The 17,615-nt window shown below is 45.8% G+C and overlaps 1 protein-coding gene across 1 annotated transcript in view; it reads right to left on the bottom strand.

Annotated features, from left to right (window-relative positions):
- Window positions 1–17,615, bottom strand: part of DNAH9 (dynein axonemal heavy chain 9) — a 319,797-nt gene that overhangs the window by 211,522 nt on the left and 90,660 nt on the right. Inside the window, exons 23-26 of the mRNA XM_029928843.1 lie at window positions 15,164–15,316; window positions 13,866–13,991; window positions 11,423–11,662; window positions 10,944–11,104 (exon numbers count right to left, since the gene is read on the bottom strand). Of these exons, the coding sequence (XP_029784703.1) occupies window positions 10,944–11,104; window positions 11,423–11,662; window positions 13,866–13,991; window positions 15,164–15,316 (680 nt within the window). The remainder of the gene's footprint in view (window positions 1–10,943; window positions 11,105–11,422; window positions 11,663–13,865; window positions 13,992–15,163; window positions 15,317–17,615) is intronic.

Raw genomic sequence — 17,615 nt, 5'->3', positions numbered from 1 at the left:
CAGCACTATCAACAATTGCCAAATTATGGAATGAGCCCAAGTGATCACCAACTCATGAACGGATAAAGAAGATGTGGTATATATATATAAAATGGAATACTACTCGGTGATGACAAAGAACGAAATCTTGCCATTTGCAACAACGTGGATGGAGCTAGAGGGTATTATCACAAACAGGGTGATGATGGTGATAATGGTCATACGACTCTACAAATTACTTAAAAAAAATATCACTAAACTGCACATCTGTGATGGGTGGGCTGTGAGACACGTAAAATATACCTCAATAAAGCCATTAAAAATGTGCCATTCGCCTAACTTCTCAATAGCTAGCAAATTAATCCACAGGCTCTCCACCTGCAGATTGGACCAGGACAGTCGTACAAGGGGGCCTCCAAGATGAATTCTGTTTTGGAATCTGAAAAATCTAGAAAACTCCAGTGAACACTCTTAGGGCCAGATGGTCACTGCGTCTCCACTGAACCCAAAATGGTTTTGAAAAGACTTGAAGTAGGTTCCCGAATTCTTTTTTTTTAAAAGCGTGTGTATTTATTTTGAGAGAGACAGAGGAAGTGTGAGTGGGGGGAAAACAGAGAGGGAGAGACAGTGAATTCTAGCAGGCTCCACACTGTCAGCTCAGAGCCTGACATGGGGCTCGAACCTGCAAAACTGTGAGATCTTGAACTGAGCAGAAATCAAGAGTCGGACACTTAACCGACTGAGCCACCCAGCTGCCCCATGAATTTCCCTTGAATTGAGTGCAAAATTCCCAGATGTATTTCAGCCCTTGAGCATGAAGCCCTGGAAGGCAACGTCCCCAGGCGGAGAGGACAGGTACATGGAAGGTGCCATTCAGCCTGTAGTTTTCCTGTGTGAGGGAAGGTGCTGGCTGCGTGGATGGGAGAGGCACCGGCCGCACTTCAGGACTGGTGAGTTGGGCTCGCCTGGGAGCTTCTCTTCTTTCCTGGCCACTCCTAGCTGGGTCCTCACAGGGGCAGATTTCTGGCTCCAAATTGGCCCCAGTGCCTTCTACCCACCTGAGCCTTGGGCTTCTAGAACTTTCCAGGAGCTGCAGCAGTCCTGAGTCTCCCAGGAGAAAAGACAGCTGCAGAGACTAGCAGGATCCCCACCTCTGGCCAGCTTGCCTTCCCACTCTACCCCTCTCCTGCCCCCCCCCGCCCCGCCTTGCCTCAGTCTGTCCATGGCAGTCTCCTCTGCCAGCCAAAGGGCGACCCAGACCTCTTCTCTCCAGACCTACAGGGCTCTCAAGGAATCTAGGACTCCAGAAGCACAAGGTTTTACAGAAATAGAATCCTCACAGAAAACTCAAGAATGTCTGGAAAGAAACCCTTGGAGCTGGGTGTCAACCTCTCCTGGAGCACCTACTACTGAGCTTCTAATGATCTCCAGAAGCAGCCCTTGGGGGCAGCGGGAGGGCCTCCCCAAATATTTTTCTCCCCTTAGTAACAGATCTCTAGAGGGGCCCCTGGGTGTCTCAGTCAGTTAAGCGTCTGACTTCAGCTCAGGTCATGATCTCACGGTTTGTAAGTTTGAGCCCCATGTCAGGCTCTGTGCTGATAGCTCAGAGCCTGGAGCCTGCTTCGGAGTCTGTGTCTCCCTCTCTCTCTGCCCCTCCCCTGCTCGCACTCTGTCTCTGTCTCTCAAAAATAAATAAATGTTAAAAAAATATTTTAAAAAACCTCTGGCACTAGAAGGCATTTCTGGACATCAACTAATCCAATCCCGATTTTACAGACAGGACAACTGAGCTCCGGGAAGGTAAGCTGGGTTAAGGTATGTGAGTAATAACTAAGGCAGGGCCAGTGGGGCTGAGGCTTGGGCCAGGAGTAAACCAAAAGGAAAACAGTGCCTCCCTCTTCCACATGGGGGTCGCCATTATGCTTGGGCCATGGGCCATCTGGCTGTCCTAGGCCTTGGGGACACCCCCCTGCTCTAAAATTCCATCTGGGGCCTTGTTGGCTTGTCCATCTCTGTAAACATCAAGCCAGCTGCTTCACCTGCACCTTTGTCCCCCTGAGGCGGGCGGGTTACGCTATTGTGGGTCTACGGCCAGGACTCCGGAGTCAGACATGGCTCCGGTGTTGCCTCTAGCACAAAGTATGTGTGCAACTCAGTCGGAGAAGGAAACATTGGTGCCTCAACAAAAGGTGGCACTGGAATCCATCCCACAGTTGTTGCTTTGCACCAAGGAATTCAGTAACTTTGCTGCCTCGAGCCAGCAGCAATTGTGAGAACGTCAAGGACTCCTTCAAGAGGCACCCTTGTTTGGCCAATTGGTCCCAACACAGATGTAGATCGATTTAGTCTCGTTGTTCCTGGGCAGACAGACCCTTTCATTCTGGGACAGGTCTCAGAGGTCTGGCCTTTTAACCTAGCCAGGCTCTTCCCCATTCAATCCTTCCAGTAGGGCCACGTCAGGCTTTCCCCCAGCAAGGCAGGGTTTGTGATTTCAGAAGGCAGCCCCTGACACAGTCTGCCAGTTGTAACTGCTTGGAAGGCTTTCTAAATATCAAGGTCAGTCTTGTTCTCTTTGGGCCAGTGACTTCTATAGGCTTTGGTGTTATCTCCCCGCAGCAGGCTTTGGTGGGGATAAGATTAGATAAGAGATAGAAAGGTGCCTTGAAAAGGCAGCTGACCCACGTTTAAGGTATTCCTTTTTTAAGGTGACAAATACAGTAAATGTGGCTTTTCTCTTGTGATACAGTTATTCAATTGGCAGATTAAAGAAAATAGCAAAGACCCTGCATCTTGATTTCAGCTATAAGTTGCCTGTAGCTATCCTGGGAATGTGGTCTGAGTAATCTTAGAGCTGAGGAAAGCTTTGGAATTGTTTTGTATTCCTTTTCTCCTGCGGTGTAAGAAATGACCATCAACGAAGTGACTTAAAACAACACTCACTTGTTCTCTTACTCTTTCGGGTCAGAAGTCCAGGTGGCCCCTCCATGGAGGGTCTCAAAGACCAAAATCAAGGTCAGGGTTAGCTGGACTCTTATCTGGACACTCTGGGGAAGTGTCTTAGCTCACTCAGGTTCCTGGGAATTAAGTGCCGAACCAGTTGGAGGACTGAGGTCCTCATTGGTTGCTGTTGGCCAGGGGACAGCTCGGCTCCTCGAGACCTTTCTACCATCTTTGCAGATGGCTTCCTCCACCTTCAAAATCAACAACGGCATGTCATGTTCTTCTCAGGCTTCAGGTCTCTCTGATTTTCCCCCTTCTGTCTTCGGCCAGGAGAGAGCTCTGCTTTCAAAGTCTTACACTATGACACTGTGTCCACCTGAATTATTTCCCTCTTGCTACAGAGCAAAACATTACCATGGGAATGACATGATCTTATTTATAGTTTTCATCCATACTCAAAGGGGAGGAGATCATACAAGGAAAAAGGCCATGGGGATCATTCTTAGAATTCTACCTACCACACGGTTCAATAGTCATGACTAAGGGGTGAACATGGATGCAGTGATGTCTCCCTGGTGGGGGTCCCTCTAGTGTGATCAGCCATACTCAGGTCCCTGATATTCAATATCTTTATCAGTAACTTGAATTAAGGAATAACTGATTATATGCAACATAGACTGAATTCTAAATAATCCTAACAGTTGAAAAGGATGGAGTAGGGGCACCTGGGTGGCTCAGTCGGTTAAGCATCCGACTTCAGCTCAGGTCATGATCTCATAGTCCATGGGTTCAAGCCCCGCATCAACAGCTCAGAGCCTCTGGAGCCTGCTTCAGATTCTGTGTCTTCCTTTCTTTCTGCCCCTCCCCCACTAGCACTAGGTCTCTCAAAAATTAACATTAAAAAAAGCTGAACCAAAAAAAAAGAAAAAAGAAAGAAAAATATGGGGTAGATCCAACAAGGTAAAATTTAAGAAGGATAAAAATGTAAATTAATCTTCCAAACACTTGCACATGTACAGAACTGGGCAGGCAGGTGGTGAAGCAATGTGGTTAGATGTGAGTTCACAGAAAAAAGACCCAGGGCTTTTAAGAGGTCCCAGGCTCAAAATGAGAAACAACATCAACAGAAGAATGTCTTCAACATCAGCCTAAAACAAATCTATCCCTATTACAACATTTTAATTAAAAAAATTATGTTTATTTATGAAAGACAGAGCACAGCAGGGGAGGGACAGAGAGAGGCAGACACAGAATCTGAAGCAGGCTCCAGGCTGAGCTGTCAGCACAGAGCCCGAGGTGGAGCTCGAACTCACAAACCATGAGATCATGACCTGAGCCAAAGTCAGACGCTTAACTGACTGAGCCACCCAGGCGCTCCTTAACATTTTGATGTCTAAATATGAATGTTGTCCTCAGCATAAATACCTCCAATTCTAAGGTCTGTTGCTTATTCCACTTGGTTATGAGATCCTTCCTCACCCACTGCTCATTGTTCTCTTTGCCCACATTACTTGGTAAATGTCTTTCTCAAAACATTACAGAACACAGAGCAATGACTGACATATGGTCTCTGGAGCAAAAATAACAGCATGCTTAGTAATGAAGCCTGAGTAGGTATAATTATGCCTCATATTATGCGTATGTCTCAAATATGATTGGAAATTCTAGAGTGACTTAGAAAAGTCAAGAGAAGACTAAAATCCTTAGAATTTTTTTTTAATATAGGACAGCCAATGGGCAGAATAAAAGATAAATTTATAAAGTTTCATCCTACACACAAGTGAAAAGGAAGGTAGAGATACAGTGAAATTAAGCAAAGATTTCTTAGCTCCAACAGCTAATGCATGGTCCAGAAAGAAAAGATTGACAGATTGGACCTCATCCAAATTAAACACTTTGCACCTCAAAAGACACCTTTCGGAAAGTTAAAAGGTAAGCAGCAGATGGGGATCCGATACTTGCAAACACATGTCCCATCAAAACGGAATTCACGAAGACTTCGTGCACCTCGGCGAGATGACAAGCAGGTCAGTCAGACAGGAGGCAAAGGGTATGAGCGGGATGATCTGCAAGGAGATCTGCAAATGGCTAATGAGCACAAGAAAAGATGCTCAACATCATTATTAGGGAGAGTCCAATTAACACTCAGATGAGAGCCTACTGCACACCTGCTCCGATGGCTACAATCAACGAGACAGACAATAATAGAGTTGTCTACTGCGAGAGGGGGATGGGAAATGATTCGGCCGCTTTGGAAGACAGTCCGGCAGTTTCCCAAAAAGTTCAACAGAAAGATTTCGTACTACCGAGTGATTCCCCTCCTAGGTATCAGCCCAAGAGAAATGAGAACATGATTTCTACAGCAGGACCTGCATGCAAAGGTTCACAGCAGCAAACTGGCAACAACCCAAGTGTCTGTCATTGGGTGACTGGAGAAGACGAAATGTGTCCTGTCTATAAAATGGGACATTTTCCATCAATAAAGAGCAACAGACCACCGCCACATGCTCTATCATGGATGAACCCAACCCCCCAAAACTGTGTGAAATGAAAGAAGCCACACACTAGGGACAAGTTGTGTGGCTCCATTTATAAGAAATATCTGGAATAAACCAAATTTATAGAGACAGAAAGTACCTCAGTGGTTGTCTGGGGCTGCGGGTAGGAACGGGCATATAAACGGGCATGAGGGATCTTACTCAGGAGGTTAAAAATGTTGCGAAAATTGATTTATGGTGACGGTTGCACCACATGGTCAAGTTCCTGGAAATCAGTAAGTGGTACATTTGGAATGGGTACAAATTTTTGATACAGGAAAGAAACCTCAATCGAGTTGTTTCAAAACATATGTATAATGAAGAAAACCTTGTATAGCAACAAAATATTTTTATTTAAAATAAGGTTAACATTTATTTATTTTTGAGAGAGAGGAAGAGAGAGACAGAGTGCAAGCAGGGGAGGGGAAGAGAGAGAGGGAGACACAGAATCTGAAGCAGGCTCCAGGCAATGAGCTGTCAGCACAGAGCCCAACACAGGGCTCAAATCCATGAACTGTGAGATCATGACCTGAGTCGAAGCTGGACGCTCAACCGACCGAGCCACCCAGGCACCCCTATATCAACAAAATCTTTAAAAGCACCTAGTGATAATAAATACTCAAACCTCTATGATGGTACTTAAGACACTTTTCTGACATAACTGAAAGATATTCTAACATAACTGAAGATATGAATGTACAGAAAAATATCACATATAAAGACGGCTATTCCTTCCAAATTAACTTGAAGGTATTAAGACTTACCAATCAAAAACCTTAACTGTTTATTGTTTGGGACTTGACAATATAATAATTCAAGTTCATTTGAAAAGAAAGAGAAAAGCTAAAAAAATATAGAAAAGATGATGTGGACCTTTACTATACAAACAGAAGAACTCACAGCAAAGCTACAACCCTTAACTAACATGGCATATTGATGGACATAATGATGATGGACACTTTGAGGGAGTCTGAGAACTCAGATTTTTGAATATTGTAGAACAAACATCACAGACCAGTGATGGAAAAAGAACGTCGCTCACTAAAAAGTGTTGGGTCCACTGGTTACTTAGCGGCAAAGGAAATCAAACATTCCCTGCCGTAGTAGTTTCTGTGGGTTTTCCTTGCTCAGGATTCCACATGTACGGTAAGCCCTGTGGCTACACAGCCATCAATCAAAGTATCTCTCACCCTCCCAAGGGTGGGCACAAGACTCCAGCTGGGCAAAATAATCAAGCTCAGAGGTTGCAGGGATGGACTCAGAGACTGGCACAGGATGCAAACAGGACTCACTAGAGTCCCTTGAAGGAACCAGACCTTGGGAGCTGAGAAGGTGGGGGATGCAGGAGGTCTCTCTTCCTCCTGGAAGATTCATGAAGTCATGGGCATGGATACCACCCTTGCAGCCATACAATGAAAATGCATCCAAGAGAGAAGTCAATATTCAGAAGAAAACAAAGCCATGATAGGAGGGAGTTCCATCGCTGATCTCTCTCCGTCCAGGCCCCGGAGCTAGACTCATTTCCTAGGCATGTGAGGTACTGAGTCCTCCTTCTGTTTTTGTTAGTTTGGGTCTGGACTCTATCACTTGTAACCAAAAATGTCTTAGTAAAAACACTCACTCTACTCAATAGTCAAAAAGCTTACGGAAGAATTTTAAAAGGTTAAAGGGAAAAATAAAAGCAACTGTAGTAAAATATAGGTGAATATGGAACTGACCTTGAAATGAGCAGGGATTTCTAAATGCCAAAGTCATAAAATGGGACAAAAACAGTTGTAAATAATTCACAGGAGAGGAAAGTCTACTAGCCAACAAGCACATACAAATGCTCTGGTCTGTGAGTAATTAAGAACATCCAAATCCAAATGAGATACCACTCTGACTTATAAAACATGTTTGACAGTGATACTTAATGCTGGTGAGAGCGTTGTGAGATAAGCATTCTCATAAACTGCTAGTGAGAGTGGGGACGATATTGGCTTCAAGAATAATTTTCAAGTAATTACCCTGTCTCTTGGAATCTCTCCTGGGGAAATAGTAAGAAACAGTAAAAAGTTATTTGTAAGCAAGTTCATGGCAGATCTGTTTTTAAGAGTAAAAGCTTAGGTGTGACTTAAACATTTTATAATATGGGTATGTTACATAAATTTTGGGATACTGGTATGGAGTAGGTACGTCAACTCTTAGAGTGCTTCAGAAGAATGCTAGGAGAACATGCACAGGATATAATGTTATGTAAAAAAAAAAAAACCCTATGGTGTTTTATATACAGCACAGGATTGCAATTTCATTATGTCAAAATCTCTACGCAGAAGGAAACAGATTAGAGAACAATGGTTATCTCTGGGTGGCTTTATCGTCTTTGTTTACAGAGGACTAATTTTCCCCGATGAAAACTGCAGATAAAGAACTTAGGAAATGTAGGACTTCCACTTGCTGTGTCCGTGTCCGGCAAGTCACCTTCCAAGACTCTTGGGTCAATTAGATCTCACCTACTTGCAGTAGTTCTTGAGATGTGAAGAGGGACTCAAACTTGATAAGCGGTTGATTAGACCAGTACTTAACTCAGCACGAGGCTGAAAGGGCCGTCTGTGTGTGAAGGTGATTTAAGGGAGAGGATGTCACCCAAACGGGGAGAAACAACTTCTGTGGATTGCTTTTGTTCAGCCTGAAAAAGCATTTCCATTTAGTTCTTGAGCTTAGCACTCTGCCAAAGTCCTGAGAATATATCGTAGCTACTTAGATATTCAAGTCCCATCCGGGCAGTGGGAAATTCCAAAGAAATAGGCATAATCAGTCGGAGGTACTGTAATGCGGGTATGCTTTTAATGAATGTGCAAAGGTTTTATGGATCAATTGTCCATTTGATTAATTCCTCTGGCAGGAGAGAATTAAATGTACTTAAGCTACACACCAGCCAAGGCTGAATGCTCTTTAAAATGTGATTTTCTGTGTTAAGGCCAATTTTTTTTTTCCCGGGCAAAACATTTCTTGAGATAATAATGGAAGTCAATGAGAAAATGGAATTTTACATATAAATATTCACTACAGACCACTTCGTCAGAAAAGCATCTAAAGTGCAAAACAAGGTCAAGGTCTACGCAGTATTCATCATTATTTGCAGTACATCCTCCTTTCTAGTTCTTTTTTCTCTTTTTTTTTTTTTGCATCGTTTCATAGGAAGGGTGATAAAATCCTGTTTTAGAGAGAATTCCTTGTCAAAGCTTTACCTTCTCCCTTCCCTGAGGCCTTCAGCGTTAGTGTGCTAGAGACCTCTGAATCCCAAAGAGGGAATTATCTTCTTGAACCCTTGGGTAGGTGTGAAGACCCAGGAGAAATTAAACTCTAGAGACCATTTATCACTTGGAATGATCATGTCTGCGATGTCTATGGAAAGGAAGGAGAGATTCTGTCTGGTGGTGGAGACGTTGTGTCAGAAACCGCTCCACTGCAGTGGGTCAAGGAGTGAACTTCTTGAATGCCTGTCACGTGCCCAACACGGTACGGGGTCCCTTGGGGTAGAGCAATGAGCAGATCAAAGTCAACGTTACCATGAAGCAAACAATCTAGAGTCAGAGACAGACCTTAATTGAATTGCTCGGCTATAGAGCAGCCTTGTTATTCTGTTGCAAGCGATATAATTCCCCAAACTATTAGCTTATATTCCAAGGCTGGCAGAAAACTCACTGCAAGAGAGAAACCTGGATTGCATTTCCTTCCTGTTTAGGGTACGTGTCTTGCTAAGAATAATGACTACACACAAGAGGGTCACTCCGAAGGAAGCTTGAGGTGGGAATGCTTTTCCTTTGGCCCATGCGGAATGAGCGTCTCTAATGGAGTGATACCAAGTGAAAGCCAAGTGCAACCCTAAGGTGCCCATACCGTCTGAGGTACTATTGCCAATACTGTCCCAGCTGCAGGGAAATCCCATCTCTGAACAGGTGTTATCTGCCTTTCGTCCTAACCGGGGGCAGGGAGGAGTGTTGGTCCCCAGATCAGAGCAGAGGACTGTTCCTCCTCCTTTGGGAGCCAAGGCATAGAGGCCTGTGTGGATCCCTCTCCTGAGTCAACCTCCTCTTCTTGACTCTGTCTATTCTTATCATCGACGCCTTCATTATCCAAGCACCATTCATTCATTGGACAGGTATTAATTTCAACACCCACCAGATGCTGGTGACATAGAAACACATCAGACAGACAAAGCCCCCTGATGGCAAAGAGCTTCCATTCCTAAGTGCAGTGGGGAGAAGAGTGACTGGAGATGGTGATGTGACCTCTATGGACTCCCACAAAAATAAAAGAAGAGAAATACAAGAGAAAATGTGGAGTGGACTCTGGGAGGAAGGGCCTTCCAGGCTGGGCAGGAAAGTGAAGGAAGGAAAGGGACAGCATGGGGGGCGGGAAGAGACATAGACCATGAGGCCCTGCCCTATGGATGATGTTGCGATTTTCCCACACCCCAGGTCACGCCACGAGCGCTGGGATTACAACTCCACTGTGTTCCTTGGAAATACATCTGAGGATTTGCCCAGAATACTGGTAGAAACACTTAAAAAATAGGCATGGAAAAAATTCAATAAAAGATGACACAGATTCTATGTGGCCATTGCAGCCTTTACCATTGATGACAATCTCTTCACCCTCTAGAAGTCACTAATTTGGACTGAGCCAGCCATTCAGAAATGCGCCTCTTTTTGGAAAAGGGATTTAGGGCTCAGTGAAATTATACAGGAAAAGGGCACCAGATCTTAGCAGAATTCTCAACAGAATTAAAATATCCTGTCCTCACTGTCCTTCGCCCAAGCTGTGCTATCAGATAAATCTCCATAAAATACAGTTTCTGTCATTCTACTCTGCTGATGAAAAACATTCAATAGTTTATCCCTACTTACTGGATAAAGAATGTATGCAGCATACTTTATAGTCAGACTTTTACCCACCTCCCCAGGTTTATGGCCAACCACATCTTCCCCGACCCCCCAAGTCAAGTGTCTATCCCTCTTCCAGGAACACATCTCAGATTTTCACCACTTCCATGCCTCTACACACAAAATTCCATGTTCCAGAATGCCTATTAGTAGTTTTTTGTTTTTTGTTTTTTGTGTTTTTTTTTTTTTTAGCTTTTAAGGATCCCAGATCCGTTTAACAAGTAACTGCTTCCATTTCATAGATGAGAAAACAATTAGGCCAAGTTTTTCGGGGCCAAGTAGCCAGTTTGTGTTAGAGCTGGGGTGAGAATCCAGGCGTACAGGATTCTCCCCTAGTAAATTCCTCAAAGTCCCAGCCCATGGATTTGCTGGGCTCTGAGAAGGGTTCTGCCCTTCCTCCTCTAAGTTTTATTTTTACATGTGTTGCGTGGTCAGGCCCTCTCCCTACAGCTCTGTGGGCGACTAGCGAGTGACAGTGGCCCTGATCCTGGAGGGCCGTTAGATGGCCCGAGCCAGACACCAGTCGGGTTCCCCAGGAGTGGCTGACGCCAGCGCTCACCTGTCTGTCAACGGTGTGATCACCAGGCGAGGCGCATTTCCCAGGTACTCGTAGGAATATAGAAACTGCGCGTCACAGATGTTGGCGAAGCAGTGTTTGGCGTCATCGCCCCAACGGTGCCGCAGCTGGGAAAGCCAGAGGAAGGCCTGAGCACTGTCCACCTAGAGAGAGTCCGGAGGAGGGGAGTGAACTGCTCTCCCGCAGGTGGCCCCTTGGCCACAGGACACACAGGACCCTGGAAGACCTGGGTTTTGTCCACTGGCCAACAGTATGCGCTGTGCTCATGACAAGCACAGAAAGCACAAGCTGCCCTGACTACACACATTTGCTGGGAGCGGCCACCATGACCCTCCCCCAGTGCTCTGGCTAGTGCAGAGTCTGGGGCCCCCAGGTTTGGGCTGTATGTGAGCTTCTCCCTGATCCCACCATTTATGGTGTGGCTGGTGACAGAGGGACACCCCTGAATGTTTGGGACTCACCTTCTGAGCGATCATCTTTGCCACCACATCCCGGGCATGCACATCAGTGGTGCATATGGTCATGATCTTCTGCCGGTCCCCTTGGGAGAGCTGGCCAATTAACATGGTGATGAGGGTTTTGAGCTGGGACACTTGCTTCTTGTAATAGTCCTTCATGGCGCTCTCATAGCCTTCCTCCAGCCTGGCAAATGCGATGCCCACCTCTGTGGTCCACCAGATCTGAGAGCAGGTCAGGGCCACCTGTGGCACCAGGAGCAGCTTAGTGAAGCCATTACCAGAACATGTCTCCAAAACCAGACCACTCATCACCCAGCGAGAGTCAGCATGTAACTGTGTGGGTGACCTAAGTCCCTTCCCTCTCTCTTCTACCAGCGCTGATGAAGCCAGCCACTTGCCTCTATCTCCTTGGAGACGTGAAGTGGTTCCAAGTGGGGAAAGCACTTTCTGCTCTTGAAAAAAAAAAAATGTGTCATTTGGTTGAAAACAACCAGAGTCCCCCTGGTCAATGTCAGTGGCTTTTAGAAATTGCTCCACTGATCTTTCTGTCTACTCTTCAGGCAAAGCATCATTCCTGTGCTTGGGAGGTTAACAATATGTTGACTGAACATCTATCTCAACAACACTTAGGCTTTTTTTTCTGTTCTTCTTGTGGTCTGAATATTCTAGCTTAGTGAGCCTTCGATGATCATTGGTGGCTTATTCTTGCTTGCTCACAACACTTTGGCTACATGTATTTTCTATTTCTCAGACCCTATAGCCTACCCCTGAAGTTCAACGTGAATGACAGCAAAATTCAACGTGGCCACTGGGATTTGCACTTTTCAGAGATTCAAAATTAAGGAAGGGGAGAAGGGATTTGAACAAACACGTCTTCTGTTTGCTGAGCAACCTAATATGGAAAATGCATAGTTCGAATGATTCACAGTGGAGAACGCAGACACACTGATTGTAATTTCCTGTGGTTGGGGAGACATTGCTCCAGATGAGATCTGTCATGAAAGCAGGAGACAATGCATTTGCTTGCCTCAAAATTCTGATTCGGGTAAACAGAATCTTGATGGGAACTACTCCCTTTGCCAAACAGAGAATCCTGCTGTAGTAAAAAGAACCATTCTCGAATTTATCTGATTTTGCCTTTGGGATCATGCGCGTTGGGTTTTGTTAAAGAAGTTCTGCCTGCATCGTGATCTTGTTGGGATGGCTTGAGCGCAATGCGCCCATCACATAGTCAAAAGAATACTTCTTCCCTGACCTATTTCATGTTTCTTCTGTTAGTCTGTACTTGCGGCCAAGATCTTCCCACCTTCTCTCTTCTCTGCCCCCTGCAATCAGCCACCACCTTGCACTCCACTGACATAGCCGAGCCAAGTTCATGGACACTCCCCAGCCTCCTATCTTCCTTGATCTCTTACAAGGTACGACTGACCTCTGGCCTGCTTTGGGTTTCCATTGTGACCATTCCCTGCTTTTCCTTCTATCTGAAAAGGCACCATTTCCCAATCTGCTTGCCTGGCTCCTCCCTGCCTACCTAATCTTTACGTGATGCCCAGGGAGCCCTTCAACACCCTCTCTTGGTTCTACATCTTTTCCAAGAGTGGTCTTCCCTATCCTGTGGCTTCAATTCCCAATAAATATCTGCAACCCCTAAACACCCCAGCTGGGGCGCTGTGCCCCTAACAGGAAGGATGGAAGAGTCTGCTGTAGCCAGAGCCATTTAAGCATTTCTCATTAGTTCACCCCTTTCTCTCATCACGCTCCAGGGAAGCCTGGAGAGGATTGGGACACATCATAGAAGCGAGTCAGACTCTCCAAAGAGATGGGTAAGAACTGGCTTCAAGTTTCCTCTGTAGGACCCGTCTGCTGCCTCTTGCTCCTTCTTCCCTTTTTCTTGCTGCAAACCCCACTCAGTTCTTCAGCCACAGGACTCTTTCCTTGCTTCTGAGCTCAGGGTCCTTCCCGTACTGCTTGCTCTTTCCTTCCATCTTTAACTTGTTGGCTCTTCTTCAAACCTCAGCTTACATATCATATCCATGGCCAGGGGCAGGGGTGGTCCCTAGCCGCTCGCTGTGTGCTCATTTGTAAGCAGCTGGCCTCCATGCCAGTCTGTAAAACTCCAGCAGGGCAGGGTGATGAAGTCTCATTGCCCGTTGGGGTCTCCTGTGCTCAGCAAAGGCCTTGGTATATACAAAGCAGGCTGACTCAGTGAGCTGAATTAGTTTCTATTTTCTCCCTATGGTGGCCAGAGAGGGGAAAAATGGACAACCCCAAGTCCTCCAAGACAATGGCTGGACTCAGCCATGGCTGACAGTTCGCAGACCAACCTCTCTGTATCGTGTAGCATAGAGTGAGTTTGATGTCTGGTCTCCCCTGAAGGCTGAAGGACGTCCCTAAGGGAGGGGACCGAGCAAAGGATGGGGGCCCACAAAAGTCCTGGTTAGAATACCTGAGCTGGATAGTCAAAGAGCCACTGTTCCCTTGGCTTTTCTTCGTAGGCAACTACACCTTCTGACAGCCCATGCCTCACGGTGGCCTTCATATGTGCGAGCACACGGTTCAACCATATTTCTACCTGAAAGAAGAATTCTAAGTTAGATGCTGGGTTCCGGAGAGGGTATGATCACTCCCCGAGGGAGAGGAGAAACTGGAGCCCAGGCATCGTGTACAACCCCAATGGCTCCCAGAAGACACAGGGAGCCATCTTGTTTCTGTGACTCAGGACAGTGGTCGGTTAACAACAGGTGGCCAGGCCCCTTTGGGACCCTCAAAATACAGTAGCAGCTTAAAGGGAGGGGAGTTGCCACCTGGCATTCATACAAGAAAGTGTTAGTCTGGGTTGAGCAGGTTCTCATGACCTTGTCCGCATTGAGTATGGAGATATAAACCAGAACTATATTTTCCAACTGAATACATTCTGGTCTACAAAACAGACACATTCCAAACCAAACCCCAGGGTCCTTCTACTAAAACTGAGAATGTCTGGTTATTTCCTGGAACTCCAATTGCTTTCCAAGAGACATATGGATGAAGGTAGAACTCGGTAAGAGATCTTTTCTCTTATTGGGGCTAGATTAGAAACCCCAGGGATGATGCTCTGTTGGATCACCTAGGATCATAAAGAAAGAAGAGCTTATACTCAAGTGGTGACAGGGGGAGGTTAGGAGGGACGTTTTAGGAGAGATTTGCCCCATGTTTTGTGTTTTTGGAGTTGTACATGGGACATTTGGAAGTGGTACCTCTTGGAGCATGATTATTTGGCTCTCCCAAAGGTAGGGCTATGGGAGGCAGTGACTCCGAGCTGTATTTGTACAGAGAAATGACATCCCAGGAAAATGGCTGATTTCAAAGAGCATCCTCTCCAGGGGAAGATGTCAGCATGCCAGAGTCCCCTACGGCATGCCCCAGGGGTTGTCATGTTAAAGTCTCCTGGTGCTGCTCATCACTTAAAAACCCTTTTCTCGTTGACCTGGGGAGTTGTTTATGCACATTTCATTCCTCCCTGCGCAGGTCTTCGGTTAAGGAAGATATATGGATGTTGACATGTGTCCTTCCCAGGGAGGGAAGGGCAGGCACCAGGAGTTTCTCCAACGTGGGTTCAAGTCTAGAGAAGCTCCAGTCCCAGGGCCCAGACAGCACTGCCGGCCCAAGGTTGGAATGGCCATCTTGAAGGTTGAGGCTGACTGTATTGGAATGCAGACACTTCAAAGAGAAAGGGATGAGGAGGAGAAAGGACGTCTACTCTACCTGACCACTGCAGTCACACGGCTCACTGAAGGTCACGTACTCGCCCTCCTTGCTGTACATGCCCAGACTTGTCTTGGTGGCTTCCTCATTGGCGTCCAGTTGGAACTGCATCTTGGCCATGTTGTCAAAGAGTTTAGAAAGATGGCGTTGAACCTACGGTGGGAAACCGCGCCACAGGATTGGAGAACGTGTCGAGGGAGATGCTCACTGGTACTGTTCAGAGGTCTACTGCGTGACCGTCATTAGAGAGGGGGTTGGCAAACACTGAGAGGGAAGCTTGTGGGGACAGTGGTGGTGGTATGAGGTCGGAACCAAATGAACTGGATAGAAATGGTCAAAGGAATATGAAATTAGTGGGAATGAGGGTCATCAAAGTTTCATGAATCTGCTTGATCTATATGGGAACAGACTGGAGGGGGAAAGATGATGGTTAATTCATAAACCCTCTTCCTCAGAAACTACTATCCTGCAGCAGAAACACAATGGTGGCAGCGGTGGCCTGTGGAAGAAGTCACCGGCTGTTGAAACCACTTAGGCACAACAGACCTATATCTGGGTCTCCCTCGCATGTTGTCTAAGGACACAGAGGCCCCTTTCTGGTAACAGGAGGGAAAGGGCAGGCTGAGAGGAAAAATAAGAAGAAAGCCGCTCTCTGGTAGAGCTGAGATACAGCGCCTTCAGGCTGCTGGGACCCAGAGTTGTAATCCTAAATTTGCCACAATCCAGCTGATGACTGGAGAGGAAAAATTCTATGTGTGTTGAAGTAAACTATGAGGGCTCTCAGGGGGTCCCACTCACGGTGACTTGGGACAAGTATCTTGATGGAATGGAACCTTCTTTATCAGAGAGAAGGGGGGAGGGGAACAGAGGGAAGGGAGAGAAGAGGGGAGAGAGAGAGAAGCTTTAATAGAGGAAGCAGAAGTGATTATGAAGAAGATCACCTTGTTTTCAATTAAATGAAAAAAACATAAACGGTACAAAATATGAGGTAGAGATAAATTGGTAGTGACAGGGAGATGATGTAAGGAAACAACAAATGCTTAAGGACCATATGAACACAAATCAATTTAAATATGGTGGATGAGCTTGAGAAGCTATGGAAGAACACCAAGGAAGAGGGGTAACAGATAAAAATATGGGGCGCCTGGGTGGCTCAGTTGGTTGTGTCTGACTTCAGCTCAGGTCATGAACTCCCCACGTGGGGCTCTGTGCTGACAGCTTAGAGCCTGAAGCCCGCTTCATATTCTATGTCTCCCTCTCTCTGCCCATCCCCCACTCTCGCTCTCTCTCTCAAAAATAAAAAAACATTTTAAAAAAGCATATAGAAAGAAAATCTCTTCAAGATAATGAAAGCCCTGGTTTTCATAAAGGGAAAAAAAAACTTGCCACGGGTTGGAAAAATTAATAAAACAAGCATATAAATATATCAAATTTCCTAAAATTAAACTTTAAATTTTGATCTCTACAGAGGTCCAAATAGAAACAAATGAGGTTACCTAGAAAGGTCTGGGGGAAAGAAAAAAAGCAGGCAGACCTCAGACGGTGCCTCAGAGCTACATCTGGGGGGATCTGAGGAGAAAGTTCTGTGACACATGAGTTAGAAACTTGACCATTCATTCACCTACCTGTAATAATTACTGAGAGTTGCAGATAGAGCAGGATCTGGGGACTAGTCTACCATCATTCACCGCTCTGGACAGTGAGGAGGGAGGAGCTACGGAAAGATTTACTCACCCCAAGCAAGATGTAAATGGAAAGAAGTATTTAAGAATGAGCACATCATGTACGGAAGGTCTGGCAATGACCTTGGACTTTTCCCTACGTGTGGAATTATGAGCATATAGCTACGAAACAGAATTCTGGTGTGGTATCAAAGCCACCACACACAGACTACTCTGGAACAATTCCAGAAAACTACAGGGGGAAGAAAACAAATGGGTTTTCACTCTAGGGATGAGCTATCTTTCGTACTTGCTTCTCACCGACCAACCAAAAATATAATTTCAGAAAGTTGGAAAGTTCACGACAAAGACAGAAAACTAACGCATGGGTGCCATCTTTAGGCTCCATCAGAGAAGCTCTCCTCCATGGTTGGTGGCCATGGAACAGGCGGTTTCCTACGGAGGGAAACAGGGCCATCTCTAACCCAACCACAGAGCCTTCACCCTCTGACCCAGAAATCCCATTTCTAGAATCTACCTGGAAGGCTGACCCCCAACAATACGAAACCAAAAGTTATTCACTGCCATGGGATTTGTAATTGCAAAACAGTATCTCAACAACCTTTGGCCAAACTGTGGCATACCCACGGAGTTACGGTGCAGGTGTATTAAAAAACAAAAAATGAAGACCATGCCTTTAAATGGACATGGGGTGATTTCCAGGATGTACTAACTACACACACAAAAAATGCGTTCAAGTATAGAGAGCAGGCTCCCTTTGGTGCAGGAAA

This window comes from Suricata suricatta, chromosome 17, assembly GCF_006229205.1.
Source record: "Suricata suricatta isolate VVHF042 chromosome 17, meerkat_22Aug2017_6uvM2_HiC, whole genome shotgun sequence".
Classification (NCBI taxonomy): domain Eukaryota; kingdom Metazoa; phylum Chordata; class Mammalia; order Carnivora; family Herpestidae; genus Suricata; species Suricata suricatta.
The sequence above is the reverse complement of the archived record's forward strand: the minus strand, read 5'-3'. Positions and strand labels throughout refer to the sequence as shown.